The 21,365-nt window shown below is 33.9% G+C and overlaps 3 protein-coding genes and 1 long non-coding RNA gene across 26 annotated transcripts; 2 read left to right on the top strand and 2 right to left on the bottom strand.

Moving 5' to 3' along the window:
* Positions 1–766: 766 nt before the first annotated feature.
* LOC148233483 (uncharacterized) lies at positions 767–3,850 on the bottom strand. The gene is made up of 2 exons (XM_088190035.1): positions 3,748–3,850; positions 767–2,935 (listed from the first exon to the last, which is right to left on the bottom strand). Exons 1-2 carry the CDS (start codon positions 3,827–3,829, stop codon positions 1,485–1,487), a joined length of 1,533 nt encoding a protein of 510 aa, XP_088046161.1. The 5' UTR covers positions 3,830–3,850; the 3' UTR covers positions 767–1,484.
* Positions 3,851–5,499: 1,649 nt separating this feature from the next.
* LOC148233482 (uncharacterized) lies at positions 5,500–10,202 on the top strand. 2 transcript variants are annotated; one of them, XR_015810391.1, is made up of 5 exons: positions 5,500–5,551; positions 5,759–6,033; positions 6,095–6,303; positions 9,856–10,012; positions 10,078–10,202. It is a non-coding gene; the product is annotated as an uncharacterized LOC148233482 (long non-coding RNA). The 2 variants fall into 2 exon arrangements; XR_015810392.1 differs by having other exon boundaries at positions 5,500–5,573.
* On the bottom strand, positions 10,175–11,547 carry Clc (clathrin light chain). The gene is made up of 2 exons (XM_088189846.1): positions 11,124–11,547; positions 10,175–10,549 (listed from the first exon to the last, which is right to left on the bottom strand). Exons 1-2 carry the CDS (start codon positions 11,498–11,500, stop codon positions 10,366–10,368), a joined length of 561 nt encoding a protein of 186 aa, XP_088045972.1. The 5' UTR covers positions 11,501–11,547; the 3' UTR covers positions 10,175–10,365.
* A 1,446-nt stretch (positions 11,548–12,993) lies between these two features.
* LOC148233480 (tudor and KH domain-containing protein homolog) lies at positions 12,994–20,365 on the top strand. 22 transcript variants are annotated; one of them, XM_088189551.1, is made up of 12 exons: positions 12,994–13,020; positions 13,969–14,194; positions 14,263–14,484; positions 14,594–14,745; positions 16,098–16,200; positions 16,981–17,138; positions 17,205–17,276; positions 17,346–17,597; positions 17,670–17,820; positions 19,305–19,458; positions 19,634–19,737; positions 19,818–20,365. In XM_088189551.1, the coding sequence occupies exons 2-12, from the start codon at positions 14,005–14,007 to the stop codon at positions 20,195–20,197; spliced, it is 1,938 nt and encodes a 645-aa protein (XP_088045677.1). In that variant the 5' UTR covers positions 12,994–13,020; positions 13,969–14,004; the 3' UTR covers positions 20,198–20,365. The 22 variants fall into 22 exon arrangements, with proteins under 22 accessions (XP_088045677.1, XP_088045671.1, XP_088045668.1 ...); XM_088189545.1 differs by having other exon boundaries at positions 19,800–20,365; XM_088189542.1 differs by having other exon boundaries at positions 16,969–17,138; positions 19,800–20,365.
* The last annotated feature ends 1,000 nt before the right edge of the window (positions 20,366–21,365 follow it).

Below are 21,365 nucleotides of genomic sequence, written 5' to 3'. Positions count from 1 at the left end.
GTAAGTGACTCCGAATCAATGGTCAGGTGCGGGGCTTACGGGAAATGAATGATTTACAAACAGATACAGCTTCATAAGTAATTTTTTTTAATACCATTTTCTTATATTTATTTATATTGCTGTAAGTCTTATTTTTGCTGGTTTTAAAAGTTTATGTAGAGATACCTTAAGCTTAATTTTATACAACATTGTTTAACATACAAAGTTAACATCTTTCAGTTCTTTTCTTTTAAAAAAAACTTGCTAGTTTCGTCCATTATTTAATTTATATAAATTATTGTTATGAACTCAACAGAGTACGGAATCGAAAATATTGATGTGGAAGATATGTGATTCCAACTAGACGGCGCAACATGCTACACATGTGGTGCAACGTTGATGTTTTGCGTAAAAAGTTTCCTGGCCGCATTATTTCACGTTTTGGTGACGTCAACTGGCCGCTAAGATCATGCGACTTAACACTGTTGGATTTTTGTGGGGATACGCCATCATGTCTACGCCGACAAACCCGAAACATTTGAGCACATAAAAACCAACATCCGCCGAATGTACGAAAAAATCATGGAAAGGATCTGGGCGACCCTTGATATTATTTTTCATAATTAATTAAATACATCAATGTTAGATTAATAAAAATAAAATCGAAAACAACCCTTAATTTGTATTTTAAAAAAATGTTCGGACACTGAAGTTGAATCATCTTTTTCACCATTAGTTTTTTCAGATACCATATAGTTAAATAAATAAATAAAAGTCAAAAATACAATTTATGTTTCAAAATGGTTTATTTCCATTTTCATTATCACAATTTAAAGAAATCTGTATAAATAAAACATTGTAGCATTAATAAATAACAAAAAAATAATATACACGGTTTTACTTAAGTATGACTTATTTTGGAAAATATAATTCAAAACATAAGTAGTTGCAGTTTTCCAATTAACAACTACACTAAGGTCACTTTTGTGCTGATTAAGACTCAAAATAAAATCTCATGTATAATTACAACACTTTTGAGTGACCAAATATTTATGAAAATTTATCTAAAAATTGATAAAGCGGCTTTTAATTAAATCAGGAATAATTTGGGTTTTTTTTACATAATTTACAAAATTAAATGCAAAATATTATTGTATCAATAGATGGTATTAAAACAGTCATTGTATGATACTAGAATCTAAGATAATAAATTAATTTTCTATTCCCTTTTACATTGGTACAAATAGATGCTAGATAAGATCATTTTAATAAATATTTTTATTAAAACCTAGAGATTTTGTTGAATAAATGGTATATAAGCTAATGGAACATTATAAGACATTTTTATTGTTACCTGTACTAATCGCATTATCTTCTCCAGCATCAAAAATTTAAACTTGGAATAATCCATTTCAAATTAATAAAATATTGAGTCCAAATTTTAGAAGTAGCCACTGTACATGTATGAAAATATATGGCAGAACCCTTAACATATCCATAATAAGTTATGAAGTGCAAGGACAATGATAACTTCCCATGACGGATTGTACGATGGGCATTGTCGATAATGTCATCGGTGCTGACATGACGATTTGAGTTTGCTGTTGCTGCTGTTGTTGTTGTTGTTGTTGCTGCTGCTGCTGCTGCTGCTGCTGCTGCTGTTGTTGCTGCTGCTGCTGTTGCTGATGTTGTTGCTGTTGCTGTTGTGGTTCGTTTGGCATTTCAACCTTTGCCGCTTTGGCTTGTTTCTTCTTTTTGGGGGTACACAATTCGTTGTAATACTGTGGCAATCTCGTCTTAATCGCGTTCAATACCACTCCGTTGATCTCATTGTGGAACACGCTAGTGTACCTCCACTGCTTGACGATCGGACCTTGCCGCTTCGATTTCCGTTTACTTTTAGATTCAGTCGTCGGAGCTGCAGTTTCTTTATTCTGCTGCTCCAATTTCACAGGAGGGTCTAAAGAATGAACTATCAAGAAAGTATTGGACTCTTGCTGAGGATGTCCCTGCTGCACAAAGTGAGTTCCGGACGGAGAACCGGAGATCTGTTCGGGGACTCGTATCAATTGCTGTACATTATTAGGTTGCACTACGACCTGGCCTTGCTGGAAATAAGTCATCTTCTCCGGAATAATATAACTGCCAACTGTAAGAGGCTGAGATGAATACTGGGTTATATAATTATCTCCGACATTAACTATATTATTAGTCCCCGAATAAGTCAAACAGTAATTATCAGTCGAAGCAGTCGTGATATGCTGAGGAACATTTTGCTCAATACGATGATGCTGCTCTTCAGAATTCGACGTCTTCTTTCTTTTTTTCGACGAAGATAAATTATCCGCTGAATCATGCGTCTCAACGTAATCCTTCCACATTTTTGATATGTTTATTTCTAAGCCAGTGTTTTTATCGAGTCTGATAAAGTCTTTGAGGCGATGCGTATGGACTATGGTGTAAATGTGAGATTTGACCTGGTTTATGACGTCATTTGGTAGTCTGATCTCGCCGAGACGGTTGCTGCTGTTTCTTCCTCTGTTATCGCTCGGAAACATGACTCCGTCGTCCATCTTCTTACAAAGGACCCTAACTTTTCGCTCGGTTATGGCGTGAATATTCTTAAACGCCGTCTGACAGACTTGCGTCTCTCTACCTCGCACCCGAACAAAATATTCAAACGTGCAAGTTCGTCTTGTGCTATCTTTCTTCCGCTTTCTCTTGACGTCGACTTGTCTCATTAGACCGAAAAGGTATGCGTTCTGTTCATCGTGCGTTTTTAGAGAATAAAAACCATCGAAGGTCTTGTTTCTGATGTTCTCTGGAACTCTGTCGAAGCATTTTCTTCTGCAGCGACAGTCTTCACCGGGTCGTTTCTCTGGAACTAGTTGTCCGTTGGTGTTTATGTGTGCCTTTCCGGCGATGCGGAGCCGTTTTTGTTTTTGCTTGTGCCATTCTAAAAAAATAAAATAATATGATAATTTTATATTTATATAAATAAATATGAAAAATACTTGAGTAATATACATATTCCCATTACTATTGAAACTTGAAAACTGATTAACTTAACCCTTTGAGCGGTATCAATATACATATACGGTGGTCACTCTTTCATATATTTTTCAGATATATAACTAAAGAAATAATAAATAAAAAATATTTTATATAAATTTTATTGTCTCTGAATTGGTAAAATAAAAATAGCCGAAAGCCGAATATTATATAAAAAAATATAAAATAAATTAACGAAAAGAAAAATAATAAGACATAACTTTATAGTAAAATTTTGGAAGGTTTGGAATGCACTAAAACTGAAATAAGTTTTTAGGGCAATTTTTTTATGAACAATTTTAACATTAGTGTTGCACTTTTTAATATATACCATAAAATAGCAAAAAAAGGTTTAGTTGAAATTAAATAATATAAGTTAGATTAATAATTTTTATAATCCCTATCCCATATCCTCGTAAGAAAAAAGCAAACATCGAAAATGAAACCTTTGCTTTCGGCCAAAAAGTCAGGCATGATCATCGCACGTCACTTTTATTTTCGTACCTCCTTGAATCATTTATGAACGATGAATAAAAATATATTACCGGGAAAGTGGTAACAAAACAAAGCAGTGCCATTGGCAAGTTTGAAATCGAATTTAGCGTTTTGAGACAGAAGGCCGTAAGCGGCGGACCGGCCATTCTCCGGCACTTGTGTCGATTAGAAAGAAAGCTCCGTATTGACATCCGACCGTACAAATCAACAAGTGGATCAGACCTGTAGGATTTCGCGTCCTCTTCTTACTGCTCTTGGATTTGCGGCTAGACTTGGTCTTCGAGTCGTCGGTCTCATCCGCCATTTCGGCTCTGCGCCCCTCGACAAACGGCTACCGCGTGTAAAGCATATTTGACCCTCGTTTCGTTCTCCATTGACATTTTTCTGCTGAATTATGTGGAAAATAAATGCAAAACAAAATCTATAAAAAATATCAGCGCAACAAATGGATGTGATTTTACCAGTTTATATCGGCTGAGTATCATTTTATCAATGGCAAATTTTAAAATAACTTTTATTTAAAATTATCAAAAAAATATTGTTTAACGTCATCTATAGGCTGAAGAATATGATTTTATGTTTATCAATGGTATCGCTTCACACAGTTATTCCCAAGATATTAAAGAAACTATTATTAAGCGCCTCAAAACAAGCAACTATAAATCAAGCTTATCACATCACAAACATTATAATTTTATAAAGCATATAATTTAAAAAAATATATATACTCAGCAGTATTCTTTGATGTTACTTATGTAATATATGAAAAAGCTTTTACTATAAACCAAATAGTTTGGTGTCTTATATACTACAGATTCGTTTATTTTCTGCCAAAGGAGAAACTACAGATAAATGATATTAAAATAGATCTGTTTCTATGCACGGTAATGATAAGACAACATAGTTACATGAATTTAAACCTGAAAGAAATGATTCATGATCAATAGATCCTTCTTAAAATCGTAATAATATGTGTTGACAGTTTAAGAATCTTATAAATAATATCATGAAGTGTCCGAAGCTGTTCTTTTTTATAAATATGAGATATGTCTATCGAAATATCTGCGCGCATAGGATGTCGAAAAAAAGAGTAGGCGATAAAATTCAATGATTTTTGAACCAAGAAACTCTATTTAAGATATGTTAATCATTAAGATATATGATGACTGTACTAAAAGATAAATACATGTATTATAACTCGAAAAAATAATAATTGTTTCAGAAATATTTAATGTAAATTTATATACTTTTATTTAATCGACATTTAACGACTTAATTTGTTTATTTTACATATAATTTCAAATTCTCTACCTCGATTTTTACTTTTACTATTGTTCTAGCAATGGAATTAATTATTTTTAAGTTAGTTAGTTACCGATTTCTCTATCAAATACACATATGACATAGAAAACTATTTTTCATTGTATGTACGGTAATTGAAGATTTGTCAGTCAACATACCTATACTAATCAGCCTGAAAAATCATATTTATATGATTATTAATATAAAATAAAGTAAATGCTTGATCAACTCATTTTATAGATATTATATAAAATGAAACAAGATTATAACTTGTATCTGATAATGTGTATATTCGAATATACTATTTTTTTAGTGTATAGAGATTATAAGCCATACAGCATTTTTTACCATATATTAAAAATTCACTATTCATTTATCAACCACTATTTTTTTGCGAAGTATTATATGTTTCCTATTTTTTATCGAGATGCCTTATAAACCAATAACTCTTTTTATTCGACTCTCAAGAGATTTTTCATATTATTCATGCTCTGATTCATTGTTTAGGTATAGCCTTATTTCACAAATTAACTTCTAATTTCCCTTATATGGTTTACATCTTGAACATTTTTTTTTATTTTTTTAGAAGAATTTCGTTATTCAACAACATTTCATTTTATATAATTTTAAAATAATTAGTTTATGGTCAGTATATCATTTGTTAAGACAACTGCTTGTAAATAAACGTCATGGCGCCGTATACTTGTCCAGATTTACAACAGCTGTAATTGCTATACTTTTTCACAGTATATATATATATAATATTTTTTGTAATTTATCTATCCATTGATATTAACACTATTTTCCCTACTTTAACAGAGAAATAACATATTACGCTATTTTAATTATTTAAAAGATTATTATTTTGTTGATTTGCTAAAAATGTTCAAAATGTTTTTTTTATATGAAACATCCATATTTTATTTCACAGGTGTATAAAAGAGATCGTCGACCACATACGTTATTATGTAAATTCCCTCCACTTACTTCCGCCTTTGATGAAAAACGAAATTATGCACTTAGCACAGAAAAGACTCGGAGTTTTGTCAGACATAAATATTTTAAAAAGCCTATTGCACTCCAAAACCAAAGTCATAGACTTTCAAAACTGCGACGATGTCACTAATGAAATGTTGGACGCTTTGCTAATCACCTCCAATTTAGAAGAATTCATAATGCAGAATACGAAAAGTTGCACAACAGAAGGTAACACACAATCTGAGATGTATATCTTTTTACTGACGTTCAAGCTCCAAAAACTTTCCAGCAATTCTACGACTCATACCTAAGATGACTGAGCTACGAATATTTTCCACGATTGGTTGCAAATCCATAAACGATGAAGTAGTGCGAATACTGGCAAAACACTGTCCATTACTCCACACGGTGAATATTGATAACTGCAACACTGGACACAATAGCCTGATATATTTGTCAGTTTTATCTCTTACAACACTCTACGCTCAAGGATTTAAGGTTTCGTATTCATCAAAAAATACATTTTTATTTTGCTTGCACTTATTGCAACTGAGTGACTGATGCATATGTATCTGCATCAGTTGCTCTTCATTGGCTTGGAAAATGTTACAGTTACAATTTTGAAACAATATTTCTAATCTGGCTGGTTAACTTAGCCAATATATGTATTGGGTATTTTTATTGAAAATCTGATAAAAAATGCACAAAATCCCATATATTACAATATAATTAATATGTTTAACGGAGGGTCTCCTGGTCATTGTCGATGAAATTGTTATGCAATATTGCAGAAGATGTGGCATGATATCTTTTGTAATAGGAACTATTTTTAAGGAAATCTACCTATAACTGAAAATGTCATAAAATAGTTGAAAAAGGCCAATGTCTGTGGTGGTTTATATTATTTTGTTATGCTTAAAGTATTTTTCCATAATAGAGGTATCAAAACAGGTTTAACTTTCATCTATAAATTATGTGACAATGGTTGTTTTCAAGACATGTAAATAATCTAATTAAATGGTCAGTAACATGGCCCCCAAATCCTGAATCAGGCCCCCAGCCAACATGATTATTGGGCCCCCTCTTCTTACCAAAATGCCAATTTTTTAAACTAAATAGTTCAAATTTAAAAAAATAACTAATTAAAATAAATATTTTTTTTTAAATAAAAAATTAGAACATAAAACACAGTTAAAAAATCACTGAATCAATATTTTTTACAATAAACATTTGGGAGTAATAAGATTTTCGGTAACATTTTGAAATTTTAACAAATAACATTGCTCCCATTCTAAATTTCAACGTCCTTCTTTACATAATATTTCACAATAATGTGGAAAAACACTTATTTTTCAATTTAAATAAACTTAGTCTAACAGAATAAAATCAGCTTAAAGTATATAATATAATATAAGTTTGTGGCTCCACAATATAAATAAGATAAGCGTAAAACTATTTACGATACTAATAACAAAGGCTTTGAGATTACGACAAACGAATTCTATGAACTTCGGTCATAGCAGGTAAACCAAGAAGTACAAAGACGAACAAACAAAACTAATCTTTATCGTAACAAATAATGAAAAAAGTATTTTAAGTATCGATCAGGCCCTGACAGCCCCCTCTTGTAGAAGCCATGGTCAGTAATTATTAAAAGGTCTGTTTTTTTTACATTATTTAATTAAATGGTCAATATAAATTTGTTTTGATGGTGTCGCTATGACAAGATAGTAGCTGCAATATGAGCTTTTAGCCAATAAAATGAAAAGAAGTGATGAAATAATTATTATAATAATTCTAGACGGTGTCAAAAAACATTAACCTTTATAAGTCCAGAGGCATGGATGTCATGCTCAATATATTTTGTGTTTTCTGAAGTTATTTTAAATGACTTGATGATAAAATTTCCGGTATTTTGTTTCATTAGTTTCTCGGAGATACTTATAACAATATATCATGGTAAAAAGATTTAATAATTTCTAACCGTTTTACCTGGAATTTTTTAATTACTAAAATTCGTTGTAAAATCTATTAATCCATCGTTTTGGAAACAATTTTTTGACCAATACATTGATGTATAAATTGTTATTCATGGTTCTCAATCTAGACATTTTTGTTTCTACATTTACGTACATATTTTCTTTAAATAAATTAAATTACTGTTTTTTATTTAACTCAATACTTAGACAATATATTTTGAGAGCATTAAATTCCGAATTGTGAAGTTGATGTTGACGAATTGTCATATATTTATTATTTTGTGCCCTATTATAGGTCTATATCATCGCGAGGGTTAATTACACTGAATGTTTTATTTTAAGCAAGAGTAATACTTCAGTTGTACAATAGATTTTTGCGTCACATTGTTCATGCTGAAAGATATCATATATAAAGGGTGGTCCAACTTTAGTTTTAGATTTCGTTTTTTTTTATTCGAACATTTGATGTATTTCATTAATTATAAAAAATAATATTAATTAAATATTCGCCTTTCGACCTTTTGCAGCAACCGATCTTTTCGATGACTTTTTCGTACATTTCGGGCGATATTTCTGCAATAACTTGGTAAATGTTGGTGTGTAGGTGCTCCAGAGGCGTTAAATCGCATGATCCTAGGGGCTAGTTGATCTCCGTTTATCCAGAAAAATGGGTGTCATTTAATGAAATATTATGAACCTTTATGAAATTGGCATATTAAAAAAACGACCACTGAGTGGCCAATTTTTGGCTCCCCCTCCTACCCCTCTTGAAAATGCTGAAATGACATCCCTGATTCTAAACCAGAAATTCTCAGGATGAAAACATCTATCCCGAAAATATTTTTTTAAATGTCATTTCAGTGAAAATATAATTTATATGGTAGGTGCTAGTAAAATTATATGATTTCAACTTTTCCGTACGTAGTAATATATACATTTACATAATTATCATTATTTATTCCTGTGCGATGTACAAATTTTGGTTCGGTGATCATTGCTAACATGTCAATTGGTCATTCGGATTATTGCTCACAAATCGATCGCAAAATTAACAGGACGCAAAGTGAAAACAAAATCAAAGCATGTCATTTAATGAAATCTGAATGAAATCGAAATATTAAAAAAACGACCACTGACTAACCAACTCCTCCCCACTGGAAAAATTGGAACGACTTTGCTGCATTTGACACTTTGAACACACGTGATTATTGACTGCTCTCTGATTTATGGTGTTGCAACATAGGAAACTCGAATTGGATTACTTTGTACAATAGCCAATTCACTTTTCCAAAAATTATGTTTAACTTGTACAATTTGGTCTAACACAAGCAAATAAAAAAATATGCAAGGAGTTGTAACATATAAATGAACAAACAATAATATTATAGTATTTGCATGGAAAGAACAAAATATTCGTCACAATATGGCGTGGCTTGTAGCACGATTGCCATATAGTAAATTCCTATATTATGTAAAGAAAACTGATGAAAGAAAAATATAGATAACCAAACATCAAGTATATAAATATGTAAATAATTGTAATGTACATATATACATATATTTAGTGTTTCATATATCAAAGTAATAAAAAAACAATAAATTCTGTGCGATTAAAAATATGTTGAGAACCATGTTGTGTGAATTACAATAGTGAACATTAACTATATACTATTTTCAAGGATACAGCGAAATATTCTTTTTTTTGTCATAGCATTCTTGGGTGATTTTTTTTTTAGATAGTGGTCATAACATCTGAAACGGTTTCAGAATATACCCTAAATAAATTATATATAAATAATAGGTAAGAAGTATAATTTTTGTGATTTAATAAATTGGACCAAAGTGGATTCAATAAGAAAAAAGTTTTCGTCCAGTAAAGGTTAACTAATAATATTCTATTTTTTTTGAAATTAAATTAAGTAAATATGGTTCTTTACAATTCTATATAAATGGTTTTATAAAAAAATTTAAAAGTGAAGGTTAATTGATTTATTTTATTAGATTTCAAATAGAAAATATGGTACTTCGTATATTGTTTCCAATATGGAGATTAACCGTCTGTTATTTACAGCCCACAGATGTCGCGATGAATATCTTCACATCGGGACGCTGCGCAGCTACACTGAAAGAATTGGCTCTGTCTCAATGCTCGGGGAAATCGCGAGAAATTGTTTTTATAAAATGCAATCAAATGCTATATGTAAAACTCTCGACCATCGACGACTACGGTATAGATGGCATATATTTTCTCTTATATATTGTAACATATACATTTTTTATAAGCAAATTTCAGAGACAGAGAACGTCAATGTGAATCTCAGACAGTTTTCGTGGACAATTTGAGACAGGAAGTGAAACTAGGAGTTTACGATTGTAATAAAATTCAGATAAAATAAAAGCATCGTTTTAATATACGTACTTTATATATTTAATTTTTATATATAATACACGCGTCTCTCTCTGCGAGATAACAGATTCAGTCTAGTTTTGCGATAGCGACCGAAAATAATATCCGAGATACGTTCGGAATAAATAACATAATGTATATATGGAATATAATAGTTCGGAATAGACGATAATATTAAGCCTTCTTAGGAGTGCTGAGACCCGTCTGTTTGAGCTGCAAGATGATGGAACGCATTCTGGAGACGTCTTTGCTAGATTTGGCCGACTTGGGGTTGAAGTCGCAAAGCTTGGCGATTCTCTCCCACTCGGTACCGGGTTCCATCTCGTCGCTCTCGGCCACAAACTGTTTTTCGGCGCTCCTGTAATGTTTCAAAATCGATTAATATCAATATTATACTATAGCACAAATTGAGAACTTACTTAGCGGCCTCCCTGGTTTGTTAAGACATGAAAAGACATCACGGTTAAGTTATAAGGTTAATAATAATAGATGTGTACAATATAGTTTATTTCATTGTGCTTTTTTGAAAGTAGAGGCAGACCGAACATGGGTCACATTAAATTTGCTCCTAGCACTACCGTGTGCATATTGATAAACCTTATATTATTTTTTTGTTATTTATTTATCAGTCGGAGAAGTTTACACAAATATATAATTAATTGATTTATCGAATCAATTATGGATTTGTAAAGGGGCTGTTTTTTAGCTGATCTGAAGTAGCGATCGACAGCTCTATTCATTCTAATCGGAACTGTTAAGACATGTTTTGACTTGTATACATATCAGTTATATTGTATTTGCTGAGGAATGCGCACTTGTTATCTTTTGTATGCAATATTTATTTTTATTGTCGAACTCTATTTGAAAGTAACATTTGTTCGAATCGATCGAAAATGTAAATTGTTCCAGATGGATTATTATAAGTGACGAACCTGTTGGCGGCTTTGGTCTTTGCGATCTGTTCCTCGTGTTGGGCGTACCACTCCTCGAGCTCCTTCTTGGCAATCTCACGCATCTCGGTCTTGTTCACCTCCTCCTGGGCGTCCTTCTGCTGCAGGCGTAACTGCTGCTCCTCGCGCCACTTGCGGATCTTCTCGGGCTCCTCCTTTTCCCTGAAGTTGTCGAAATTGGCCGAAGGTACCGGCGACGGGGGAGAGACGTGGATGATTTCGGGGGGCGGTTCCGCGCTTTCCGCGACGTCCGCCTGGAGCTCGTCAGCCAGACCCTGAAGGGTGCGCTGCTCTCTGGCCAAGAAAGCTGCCGCTGGGTCTTCGCCCTCGACGATCGTCGGCTCTTCGATTTCGAACATTTCGAGTCGTTAAAGTCACCCGTCACCGAGAAAGAGATGATCAGAGTGACAGTGTTGCCGTTCGTAAAAATTATAAGGCGTCAATTGACGCAATTTTATTCCGCAACTTTGCTGTCGAGAAACTAAAATATTTTTAATCTAGTGTAGAACGAGAGCATGCTATGCCTATTTGTCATTGCTTATGCAAGCACGCAAACGTGTTTCCTACTCAAACCCGATGACGTCAGCACGCACAGCTTCTCAAACGTTCGCAATAAAACATTATATTTTTTTACAAATAATTATATTAAAAAATAAGTACACTAATTTGTCATATTTGTTAAAAAACTGTGTACCCACAAGAAGAAAAAAATCATTTTGTGTTTAGATTGCGATAAAATGAAAACATAAATATTTATAGAAATAAATACGTAATTTAAGTAAAGTTTTTCCTATTTATTCTGTCATTGTGCTGTGCGGTTTAAAAAAATAAAAAATTGAAAAATTATTAAATGTTGGCGGCACAAAGGTAACAAAATCGTGACGTATAGGGCACGAGGAGCGACTTTCGAGGTGACTTATACATCATTCACAAAAAATGGCTTCGACACAGAAACGCTCATTACTGGCACCAGTTGACGGGGTATATGTCGGGTTGGGAAGAAACCGGCCAGAAACCGGCCAGAGACCGGCTACGTGTGAAAGCTTTGTAAACGGCGCCGGCCCGGTGCCGGGTGAATCCATCCGGCACGTGTGAAACCGGCCTTAGTGCGGCGGTGCAGGCTTTGCTTAGGGCCCATACGCACTGTCGGCTAGCCGCCGGCTCAAAAACGTAGGCAACTAGGCTAGGCGGCTAAGCCGAGCGACTCGAGGTCGGGTAGTATATTCGCGAAAAAATTGCAATATTAATTTTAAAGAGAAAAAAATATTATTTTAATTTCAATATAATATTGAATTTCCCCGTATGAAACGCTTTTTGTTTCCCAAATGCAATTATAAATGTATCACATAATTATGTTAATAAATTTAATTTAAATCGAGAAGCAAGAAATAATATAATATAATTATTCATATTATTTCACAATATTTTTTTTCGTTATCAATATTCATATAAAGTTATTGTAAACGATTCGGGATTCAATGTCTACAATGAGCTTTTCTGTGTCGAAGCCATTTTGTGTGAATGATATATAAGTCGCCTCGAAAGTCGCTCCTCGTGCGAATGCACTCATCTAAACCCATGCTTTTATAGGTTGCCGCGACAGGCAAGTCGCCTGTGCATCACCTCTGCACAGGATCGCGCCTGACGCTCCGGCGACCCGGTAGACCCGGTAGACATAGTAGACCCGGGCAGCGCGTAGGGCTCCAGGGGCACGAGCAGAACGAGGGCTTATTATATGTTTTTAAAAGAATAAATCACTGTCAAATATTTACATTACATTTTGTTTTTATTTTATCATATATAAAAAGTCTCCGATTTTAAAAAATATTTCTTAGTGAGAAAATATTTAGCTGTGGTAACACCCGCGGTCGCATGACAGGTGAGTGGTTCTTCGGCCTAAGCGCAGATCTTCGGCGTACAACGGATTCGGAAATTCAACAACGTTCACGTTCGTCCTCTTTCTTCAGCATTTGATAGACCTAACCTAAAACTTGGCTTCCTGTTATAGTAATGTAATTGCGTTCATATTATGTCATGTCTTATTATAGCCTCTTGCATTTTTTAAGTGTCAACATCAAAGTCGAAATTTTGTTTTTAGAATCCGACGTGAGATCGAAACTTATTTCTATCTGTGACTAGCAATTACGTCTACCGGCGATGACGTAATATGCACTCGAGAATTGGTTTTATACTCGCTTAAATATTTTCTTGCAATTTAACCTTACATACAATATAAATTACACTACAATTATTTGCATCATTAAAAATAATTATGTTTTTGGTTTTGATAGTCAAAGCAATAACAAATAACAATGGTAATTTATTTTAACTTTTTATTATCAAACCATTATAAATTTATTTCACGTGTATCTATAATCTATTGTTTCGAAAGCTCTCTTGAAATTTTGTTCGTATCACTACTTGCAGTCTCTGAATTATGGTTGTTCCTTTAATTGACTAATGTATATAAGATTATATACATTTTAATGTTAAAGAGAGCAGCAAGTCGTCGTTCAGTGTGATCTTTGTTGATATGAAATGATTTAGCTAAAGGAATGTGATAATTACCCCAAAGAAAAATAACTTAAAATGGGTATTGTACCAAGGAAAATTATAAAAATTCGGGTACAATATATATACGTCTCTAAATTATTATGGAACAAATGTGCTATACAAATGTTGAGTAGGTTGACTTCTTTACAACAATAATAATATTTATTGTCAGTACAATCGTTGATCCTAATCCACCATAACATTATTAAATTTATTTTCAAAACGCGTATGTCTCGATATGTATACATTATAAAGATGATTATTTTAATTGTAGATACTAAATGATCGAAGCCTCGAATTAATTTTCAAAATGGCTCTCGACTCGAAAACTATCGTGCCTATCGTACTCGGCCTTTCGCTATGCACCGCGTCCGCCGTTTTGCTATATTTCATTTTTAAAAAAGAAGATGATGAGATACGAGCCAGAGACGAGATTGAATCTTCTAAGCATTTCAAGAGAGACAAGTCTATATCCAAGGAGATAATCCCGGCCATTATTGGTAAGTCGCAGAATCGAATCACACATTTACATCTGCCTATTAACATGTTCGCTGACTCATCTTGACAGGTCGCGGCGGCTCTAAAGTGAAGGAGATCGAGGAAATTTCAGGTGCCAGAATCAACTTGTCCAAATCTGCAAACGACGAAAACGAAAAGATGCTAACTCTGCGTGGATCGCAAGTGGCTCTGGAGATTGCAGAGCATTTGATTGACGAAATCATCGAGTTACAAAAAAGCTACAAGACTAGCACTATTAAAGTTCCGTATTGGGCAGTCGGAAAAATTATCGGTGAATATATTGTTTGTAGTATGTTCTGATCTTGGAATATGCTATGGTTGTATTTTTAATATAGATCGATAATGCTAGATTTATACTTAGTATTTTTTATTTTATTTAGGAAAGGGTGGCGAAAACATTACCAAGATCAGTTGCAGCAGCGGCGCCAAAATCAACGTCGATAGTTCTCAAGGAAGCACGTCTCAAAGGACCATCACGATCATTGGCACGCCCGTTCAAATAAAGATGGCATCTGACATGATCGACTTGCTTGTAAGTTATTTGATTAATTGCTGAATTGATATTTCCAAGATTTGCTGATGCACTTTGAGACCATTAGAGAAACGTTTATTTTTCAAGTGGAATCACAGTCCTTGTTCCACATATATATATATTGCCATGGCATAATGTGAAATGAAGCTGTAGGTTTTTATTAGCTACTTAGTACAATTATATTTACAAATGTATGTCGGAAGATCCAGGTGGTCATTTAGTGAATCTCCGGTGTTGTAATACAGACTTCAGATAAGTTAGTTACTTCTTAATCACATCCAGTGCTCATTGTTTTGATTATTTTCACTGGTTCTTGCTGAGATTTCTGTTGACAAAGATTTTCTTATGATTTCTTTCTAACTTTCACTAATTTTAGTTTCAATTTGGTTAATTATTTTAGGTTAGGTTTTGGTTTGAACAGTAAATGGACGTTTCCCAACTGTCAAATTGAGTTTCAAAAATGGTTTAAAGCAAACATAATTTCATTAACATCAGTTAATCAGTTAAATTATATTTTCAAAACAGTTTTAGGGCGACATTACTTATTAAGGCCAAAATTTTCCAATCGTACATGTACCGGATCATCATACCAATTCTAGTTTTTGTTGTACTATTCTTCTTGAAAGTACCTCAGGAATATGGGTATCTTTCTTCCACTTCAAGAAAAGCTTGTAAGCTATTGAAAATGTGTTTTCTATAGCTTACAATTATTATTGTGCTCTAAATAAATGCTCTCGACCAATTTCGTTATGTATTTTTCCTGTAAATATTATAAGCAGTTAACTCGATCGAAACACAAAACATATTGCATCCCACAGGCGCAAATCCAGGAGGTAACGGTAGAAAACTCACTATATTTTATTAATTCACATATTTATAAAATGCTTACAATAAATGCTCATTTTATTTTATATATTGCTCATTTGAATTGTACTCGATTTTATTATAATTAACTCAAATTAAACATTATTTCAAAACATACAAAACTATTCCAGAAATTTTATAAGCGGTCATCCATTCAAAAACCGATCACGCCCAATGCTGTTTAACTTCGATTGTTCGTTGCACTAACAAAACGCTAATGCACAGTTTATATATTTTAATGCACATTGCAAATAAAATGTCGCTCAATCTATGCATTTATTTAATGCTCATTTCTTATTATTGTGATACATAAACAATTAAGTTTATGGAACAAAGTATTTTATAAATTGTCTTCAAAGTTTAATTTTACTGAATAATACACATTCACTGTAACATATGTGTACATTGTGTCACAGTTATTCATAAAACTATTTTTTGAACAATCTGTTGTATTGTGTAGTGTAATTTATAGTATTTTTTATTACAAGGTTGAAGAAGACAGACAGAGGAGAGAAGCGGACTCAAAGAGAAGGGAACCTCGCCGTAAAAACACTATTAAGTCTGAAGAAAGTACCGGAACGGAACATCCAGGTACGAAGGGATCCTGCCCGCAGAACGCCCCGCCCGCTGGTAAGATATAAAACTCCGGTGGCGGGGGACTCGGGCGATGCTTCATTAAAAATTTTACTTCAATGTTTTTTTTAATTAAAATATACCATTTCACCGATTAGATATTTAGTTATTTATCACTGCCTCAAATACTATTCCTTGGGGAGAAGGGACTCGGGCTAGCAGCTGAGGTAGCATTTAAACCCCCTCTTGAGACTTCCTGGGGGGTGGTGCTATACGAGGACGAAAAAGCATTGCATAGCTATGCAAACAAGCCAATAAGGGCCCGTCCTTCGTACTCCTCCTCGGGAAATCTATCCCTTGAGGAGTGGGGATTATTGGGAGCTAACGGCTGTGGTTGAGGTAGCATTTAACACACCCCCATCGATCTGGTGAGGGTGGTGCTATGACGATGATCAAAACGCAATGCAAGCTAGCCAACGAGGGCCCGTTTCCTTTATGCTCGAGAGAAATACTAAATTAACTTAAAATAATTAGTATCACGGGGGATTTGGACCGCTCTTCCGGACCTTAAAAGCCAGGAGCCCACCCAAAGGGTTAGGCTCGTAGGGCTCAAGTGCTGTAATGGATTCCATGTAGAAACATTTCTGCCTAAAATACCTTCAAATTTAGGTTGTCATTTTCTAATAATTGTAAATAATTTTTTCCATTGCAAACTAATCTGGGAATAGTGTTTAATTGTATCTAACAAGAATATCATTAACTCATCATGAAAAATATCGACGTTAGTGTCGCTTGTAGGCAGTAGCGGCGCACTCTTGGAAGTGTTTGTGTCGGCCGTGTCTTCCCCGTCGAGATTTTGGCTTCAGATTTTCGGCCCCCAGGTCGAGCAGCTCGATCAACTCATACAGTCCATGACGGAGTATTACAACAACTTGGACAACAGGGAATTGCATAAAGTATACATCTTTATATAGACATTTATTGGTTATATTTGATTGGTTATTAATTGACATTTTTCCTAGCTCGCTGATATCCAAGTTGGTCAGATTGTAGCAGCCGTGTTTAGACACGACGGTAAATGGTACAGAGCTAAGGTATTCATACACAACATTGTCAAATATAAATATACTGAATAGTCTTTAAAAGGTTTTTAATGAAATTAGGTCGCCGAAATCAAACCGAATGAATTTGACGATACTCAAGAAATGTGCGATCTGTACTTTGTCGATTATGGCGATAACGAATACGTTGCAAAAAAAGAGTTGTTCTCTTTGAGAACTGACATGCTTCAGTTAAGATTCCAGGCTGTCGAATGCTTCTTGGCCGGAGTAGCGCCTATCGGAGATCCATCTAAGGATGGCAATGATCCTCATTGGAATAAATCTGCGATAGAACGATTTGAAGCTCTGACTGACGTATGTATAAATGTATTTATATATTTTTAATCTCAGTTCTATTAGATGTTTTTATGTATATATATTTTTAAGGTGGCTCGATGGAAGAGACTTTGGTCTCGGACATGCACGTTCAAAGAACGACCTAAAGCTGACGTGGCTATGATCGCTGGCGACAGTTCCGCCCGTAATAGCAGAGAATCTTCACCGATTCCAGGCGTCAAGTTATATGATACCAAAGATGGTATGTTATGAAAACAATTATTTATAACTCTTGTAAAATTTTAATCTTTTAAAGTAATTACTCTTTTTACTCAAACTATTTATTACACTTTTAAGTCGTCAAGCTTACACTAAGTATATAAAGATTTTCAATCACAATCATAAATCCATTTATATACTTTCACTAAAAATCCACGCGAAGCGGATATCACCAGACTTCCCTGTGGCTGTCCAGTGAGTGTCCAATATGAAGGGTAGAATTATCGACACCTAGCTGCCTTCGTAGACTGCTAGGTGTAATCTCGTCTCTAGCTCGTTGTGGCTTAAGGGGGCGGATTCTCTGTATCAACTGAGGAGGCATTGGCCTCGTACTCGAGCAAGCAGAGAATAACTCCTATCAAGTTTCTTCTATCAAGGCTTCACGACTAGTCTGTTTTACAAAGGAGATAGTATTCTTATGCCGCTTGAGACTAGACAGTTTGCCACTGTAAAGTTGTGAAGTATCCTCCTGAAAGAAAACGCACTCGAAATCTATCCGCGCATTCGCCAGTGCGAGAAAGATATAGTAAAAGGTGATTCATCTTCAGTTTCCGATTTTTTTAATTATTCAAAATTTCATTAATTATGAAAAATAATATTAATTAAATGGTAGCCTCTGGACCTATTGCAGTAGTCAATCCTTTCAATGTAATTTTTGATGACTTTTTCATACATTTCGAGCGGCATCTTGGCTATAACTTGGCAGATATTGGTTTTTATGTGTTCAAATGTTTTGGGTTTGTCGGCGTAGACACGACTTTTAGTGTTCTACAAAAAAAAAAACCAACGGCGTTAAATCGCATGATCTTGGCGAGCAGTTGATGTCACCAAAACGTGAAAAAATGCGACCTAGGAACTTTTAATGCAAAACATTCACCGTTGCACCCGATGTGTGACAAGTTGCACCGTCTTGTTGGAACCATGTGTCTTCCACGCCAATATCTTCAATTTCGTGCCAAAAATAATGGTTATCATACGCTTGTAGTGCTCACCATTGACTATTACAGTTTGACCTTCATCGTTTACAAAATGGTTATTTCTGTAGAACAATTGAATAATTTTAACGCGTTAAGTAGTAGTTAAGCAATCCATTTTGTAAATGCGTTGTTGCAAACTAACATTTGACACTTTGAGTATGCATGATTATTGACAGCTGTCGGATTTAGTGCTGCCAACAAAGGAAACTCGAATTGGATCATCCTGTATTAAGAATTTCATAATATGTATGCTCCAATATAAACACATCAATAACAACAATGTTTATGGCCTAAGTTGTCATCATAAAACAGTTGACATTAACATTCATTTATTAAAATTATGAAGTTATCTGTCATTAAAAAAAACTTTATTACTTGTTATGTATTATAATTTAATGACAAAAAAATTTAACTAGTTTTTGTTAAAAATACAAATGATATATCTGTGTCAACAGCTCATAACGAAAGTTTGTGTATTGAAAAACTGCAGGTAAGGACATGAACATCGGACAAATCTTGATTGATGAAGGATATGCCATCGAGGTTCATGATGAAGAAAAGAAGCCATCAAAACCTTCTACGCCAGTCGCACCTCCACCAGCAAACATCCGTCCGCCTACTTTCGGAGATTTGGAATGTTCACGGTAATTATACATATTTTTTATATAATACATCATCGTGCTCAAAATAATACATACGTAAATATTTTTGTATTAATGCGTCAGTAAACGGAGAGAGATTTTAAAATAATGTAAGTCATTATTACTAACACTTCATTTCTAACATACTTTCTAATTTTTTGTCATAATAAAATTGCAGAGTATTGGGGATGGTGGTCGGTAATCGCGAAGAGAGAGCCGCCAGTTTGCCTCATGGACGAGTATCACCCTTGCCATCACCACATCCCGAGAAACACACTCAAGGTATATTGATTCAAGTACTCTTAAGCTGTAACCAGTCGTAATGTCTTTTTTAATCATTGTAGATAATGCCTTTTTTAAAGATGACGATAAGTTAAAATCGCTCTCTTTGGCAACTGGAATGGACAGTCCGAGCAGTTCCAAATCACCGAGTCCGAAACCGTCTGTAGATCTTGCTTATTCCAAGGAAGAAACGAATGGGATCCAACATTCAAATGGAACCGTCAGCAATGGCACAAAAATATCTCACAACGGCAACGACTTTCTGAATGCAGAGAGAATGGCACACATAGAACCTACTTCAGAATCGACGCCAACTGTTAAACCGCTTCCATTTCATGTCCCCGATCCTAAGGACGAACTAAAGGCCAAGATGAACAGAGTCGATTCGCACCACGGTAGTTTGGAAGCTATGGGGAAGCATACTCCTCCTCAATGCTTGGTTCAGAAGGACAATAAGTAAAAACCGATCAATTATGATTACGTCAGAGACGGCCTGGAGAATTCAAAACTATATAACAGGCATGGCGAACCTAGGGCACGCGTGCCCGAGGTGGCACGTTTGAGAATTTGGATTGCACGCAAACGATTTCCAAGTTCAAAAATATTTTTTTAATTTGAAACTTAAAAATGAAAATCTTGATTAAATAACCCGTGAATTATTAATTTTATTAATTATCAAATGTTTTCTAAGATAAACGACAATCGTTTTAAAAAAAATAATTATTTATTTTTTCTATCTTGGTAATTTTTTTACTCCTTGGGCACGCCACACAATCGAGGAATAATATTTTTTTTTTTTTTTTGATGATTTTTGGCACGCGAACCCAAAAAGGTTCGCCATGCCTGCTATATAAGAAGATGTATTTTATATTATTATTGAATTATAACGTAAAAGGTAAGTAAGTGAGCGATACTGTTTTTCATGTGGTAACCACGATATTGACTCACATATACCCCTACAGGCTGTCTCTGTATTAGAATTAAAATATCCATCTCATGAACTATGTGATATATTAAACAACTACGTAAAAGTATTCAGTGTCATATAGTGCACTATTTATTTACAGGCACTGCTATTTATTTGTATTATGTTACGCTTTTAAATGCCGTTATACTCTGTCACGGGATAATTTTTAGTTTAATCCTTTCATTCAGCTTTGCAAGTGATGTATATATGCCCGATGTATCATCGATATTTATAATGTACGGTAAGACGTTGGCCTATTTTTTTTAAATTATAATTTTTTTTGTTAAAAGTTAATATTGAAAAAAAAGTCCGATCGAATACGACTAAACATCTACAGTTGTTGAAATGTTGATATTGAATCCAATCTAATATAAATCCTCAGTATGAAAGATTTTTTGATTATGCGGTAGTGATTAGCGGACGGAGTATAAATAGTGCATTTTGATGTTTCGATAGCCTCAAAGTACAAAGTTTCATTAAAAAAATTACCATTTCTGTACTTAAAAATGCAAGCATTTTCCTGTGTTTTATTTTTGTTTATGTCTTTGTTTTTTAACTAAATATTTTTTTTAATGAATCAGTCAATTACGACTTGTGTAAAGTTTGTTATTTTCTTAGTTTTAGCTATCTAACATTAGCTAATTGCAGAGCTTTATATAAA

This window comes from Plectrocnemia conspersa, unplaced genomic scaffold (assembly GCF_051122295.1).
Source record: "Plectrocnemia conspersa isolate PC_06_02 unplaced genomic scaffold, ASM5112229v1 ptg000008l, whole genome shotgun sequence".
Classification (NCBI taxonomy): domain Eukaryota; kingdom Metazoa; phylum Arthropoda; class Insecta; order Trichoptera; family Polycentropodidae; genus Plectrocnemia; species Plectrocnemia conspersa.
This window is presented reverse-complemented; position numbering and strand designations above follow the sequence as displayed.

Bases quoted from the DNA above. Each gene is read 5' to 3' on its own strand.
- LOC148233483 (XM_088190035.1), bottom strand. From the start codon at position 3,829: ATGGCGGATGAGACCGACGACTCGAAGACCAAGTCTAGCCGCAAATCC. The intron at 2,936-3,747 runs GTCTGATCCACT...TTATTTTTTTAG, and splicing joins GAGGACGCGAAATCCTACAG to AATGGCACAAGCAAAAACAA.
- Clc (XM_088189846.1), bottom strand. From the start codon at position 11,500: ATGTTCGAAATCGAAGAGCCGACGATCGTCGAGGGCGAAGACCCAGCG. The intron at 10,550-11,123 runs GTTCGTCACTTA...GAAACATTACAG, and splicing joins AAGACCAAAGCCGCCAACAG to GAGCGCCGAAAAACAGTTTG.
- LOC148233480 (XM_088189529.1), top strand. From the start codon at position 14,005: ATGGCTCTCGACTCGAAAACTATCGTGCCTATCGTACTCGGCCTTTCG. The intron at 17,277-17,345 runs GTATTCATACAC...TAATGAAATTAG, and splicing joins GTAAATGGTACAGAGCTAAG to GTCGCCGAAATCAAACCGAA. The intron at 17,821-19,304 runs GTATGTTATGAA...GAAAAACTGCAG, and splicing joins GTTATATGATACCAAAGATG to GTAAGGACATGAACATCGGA.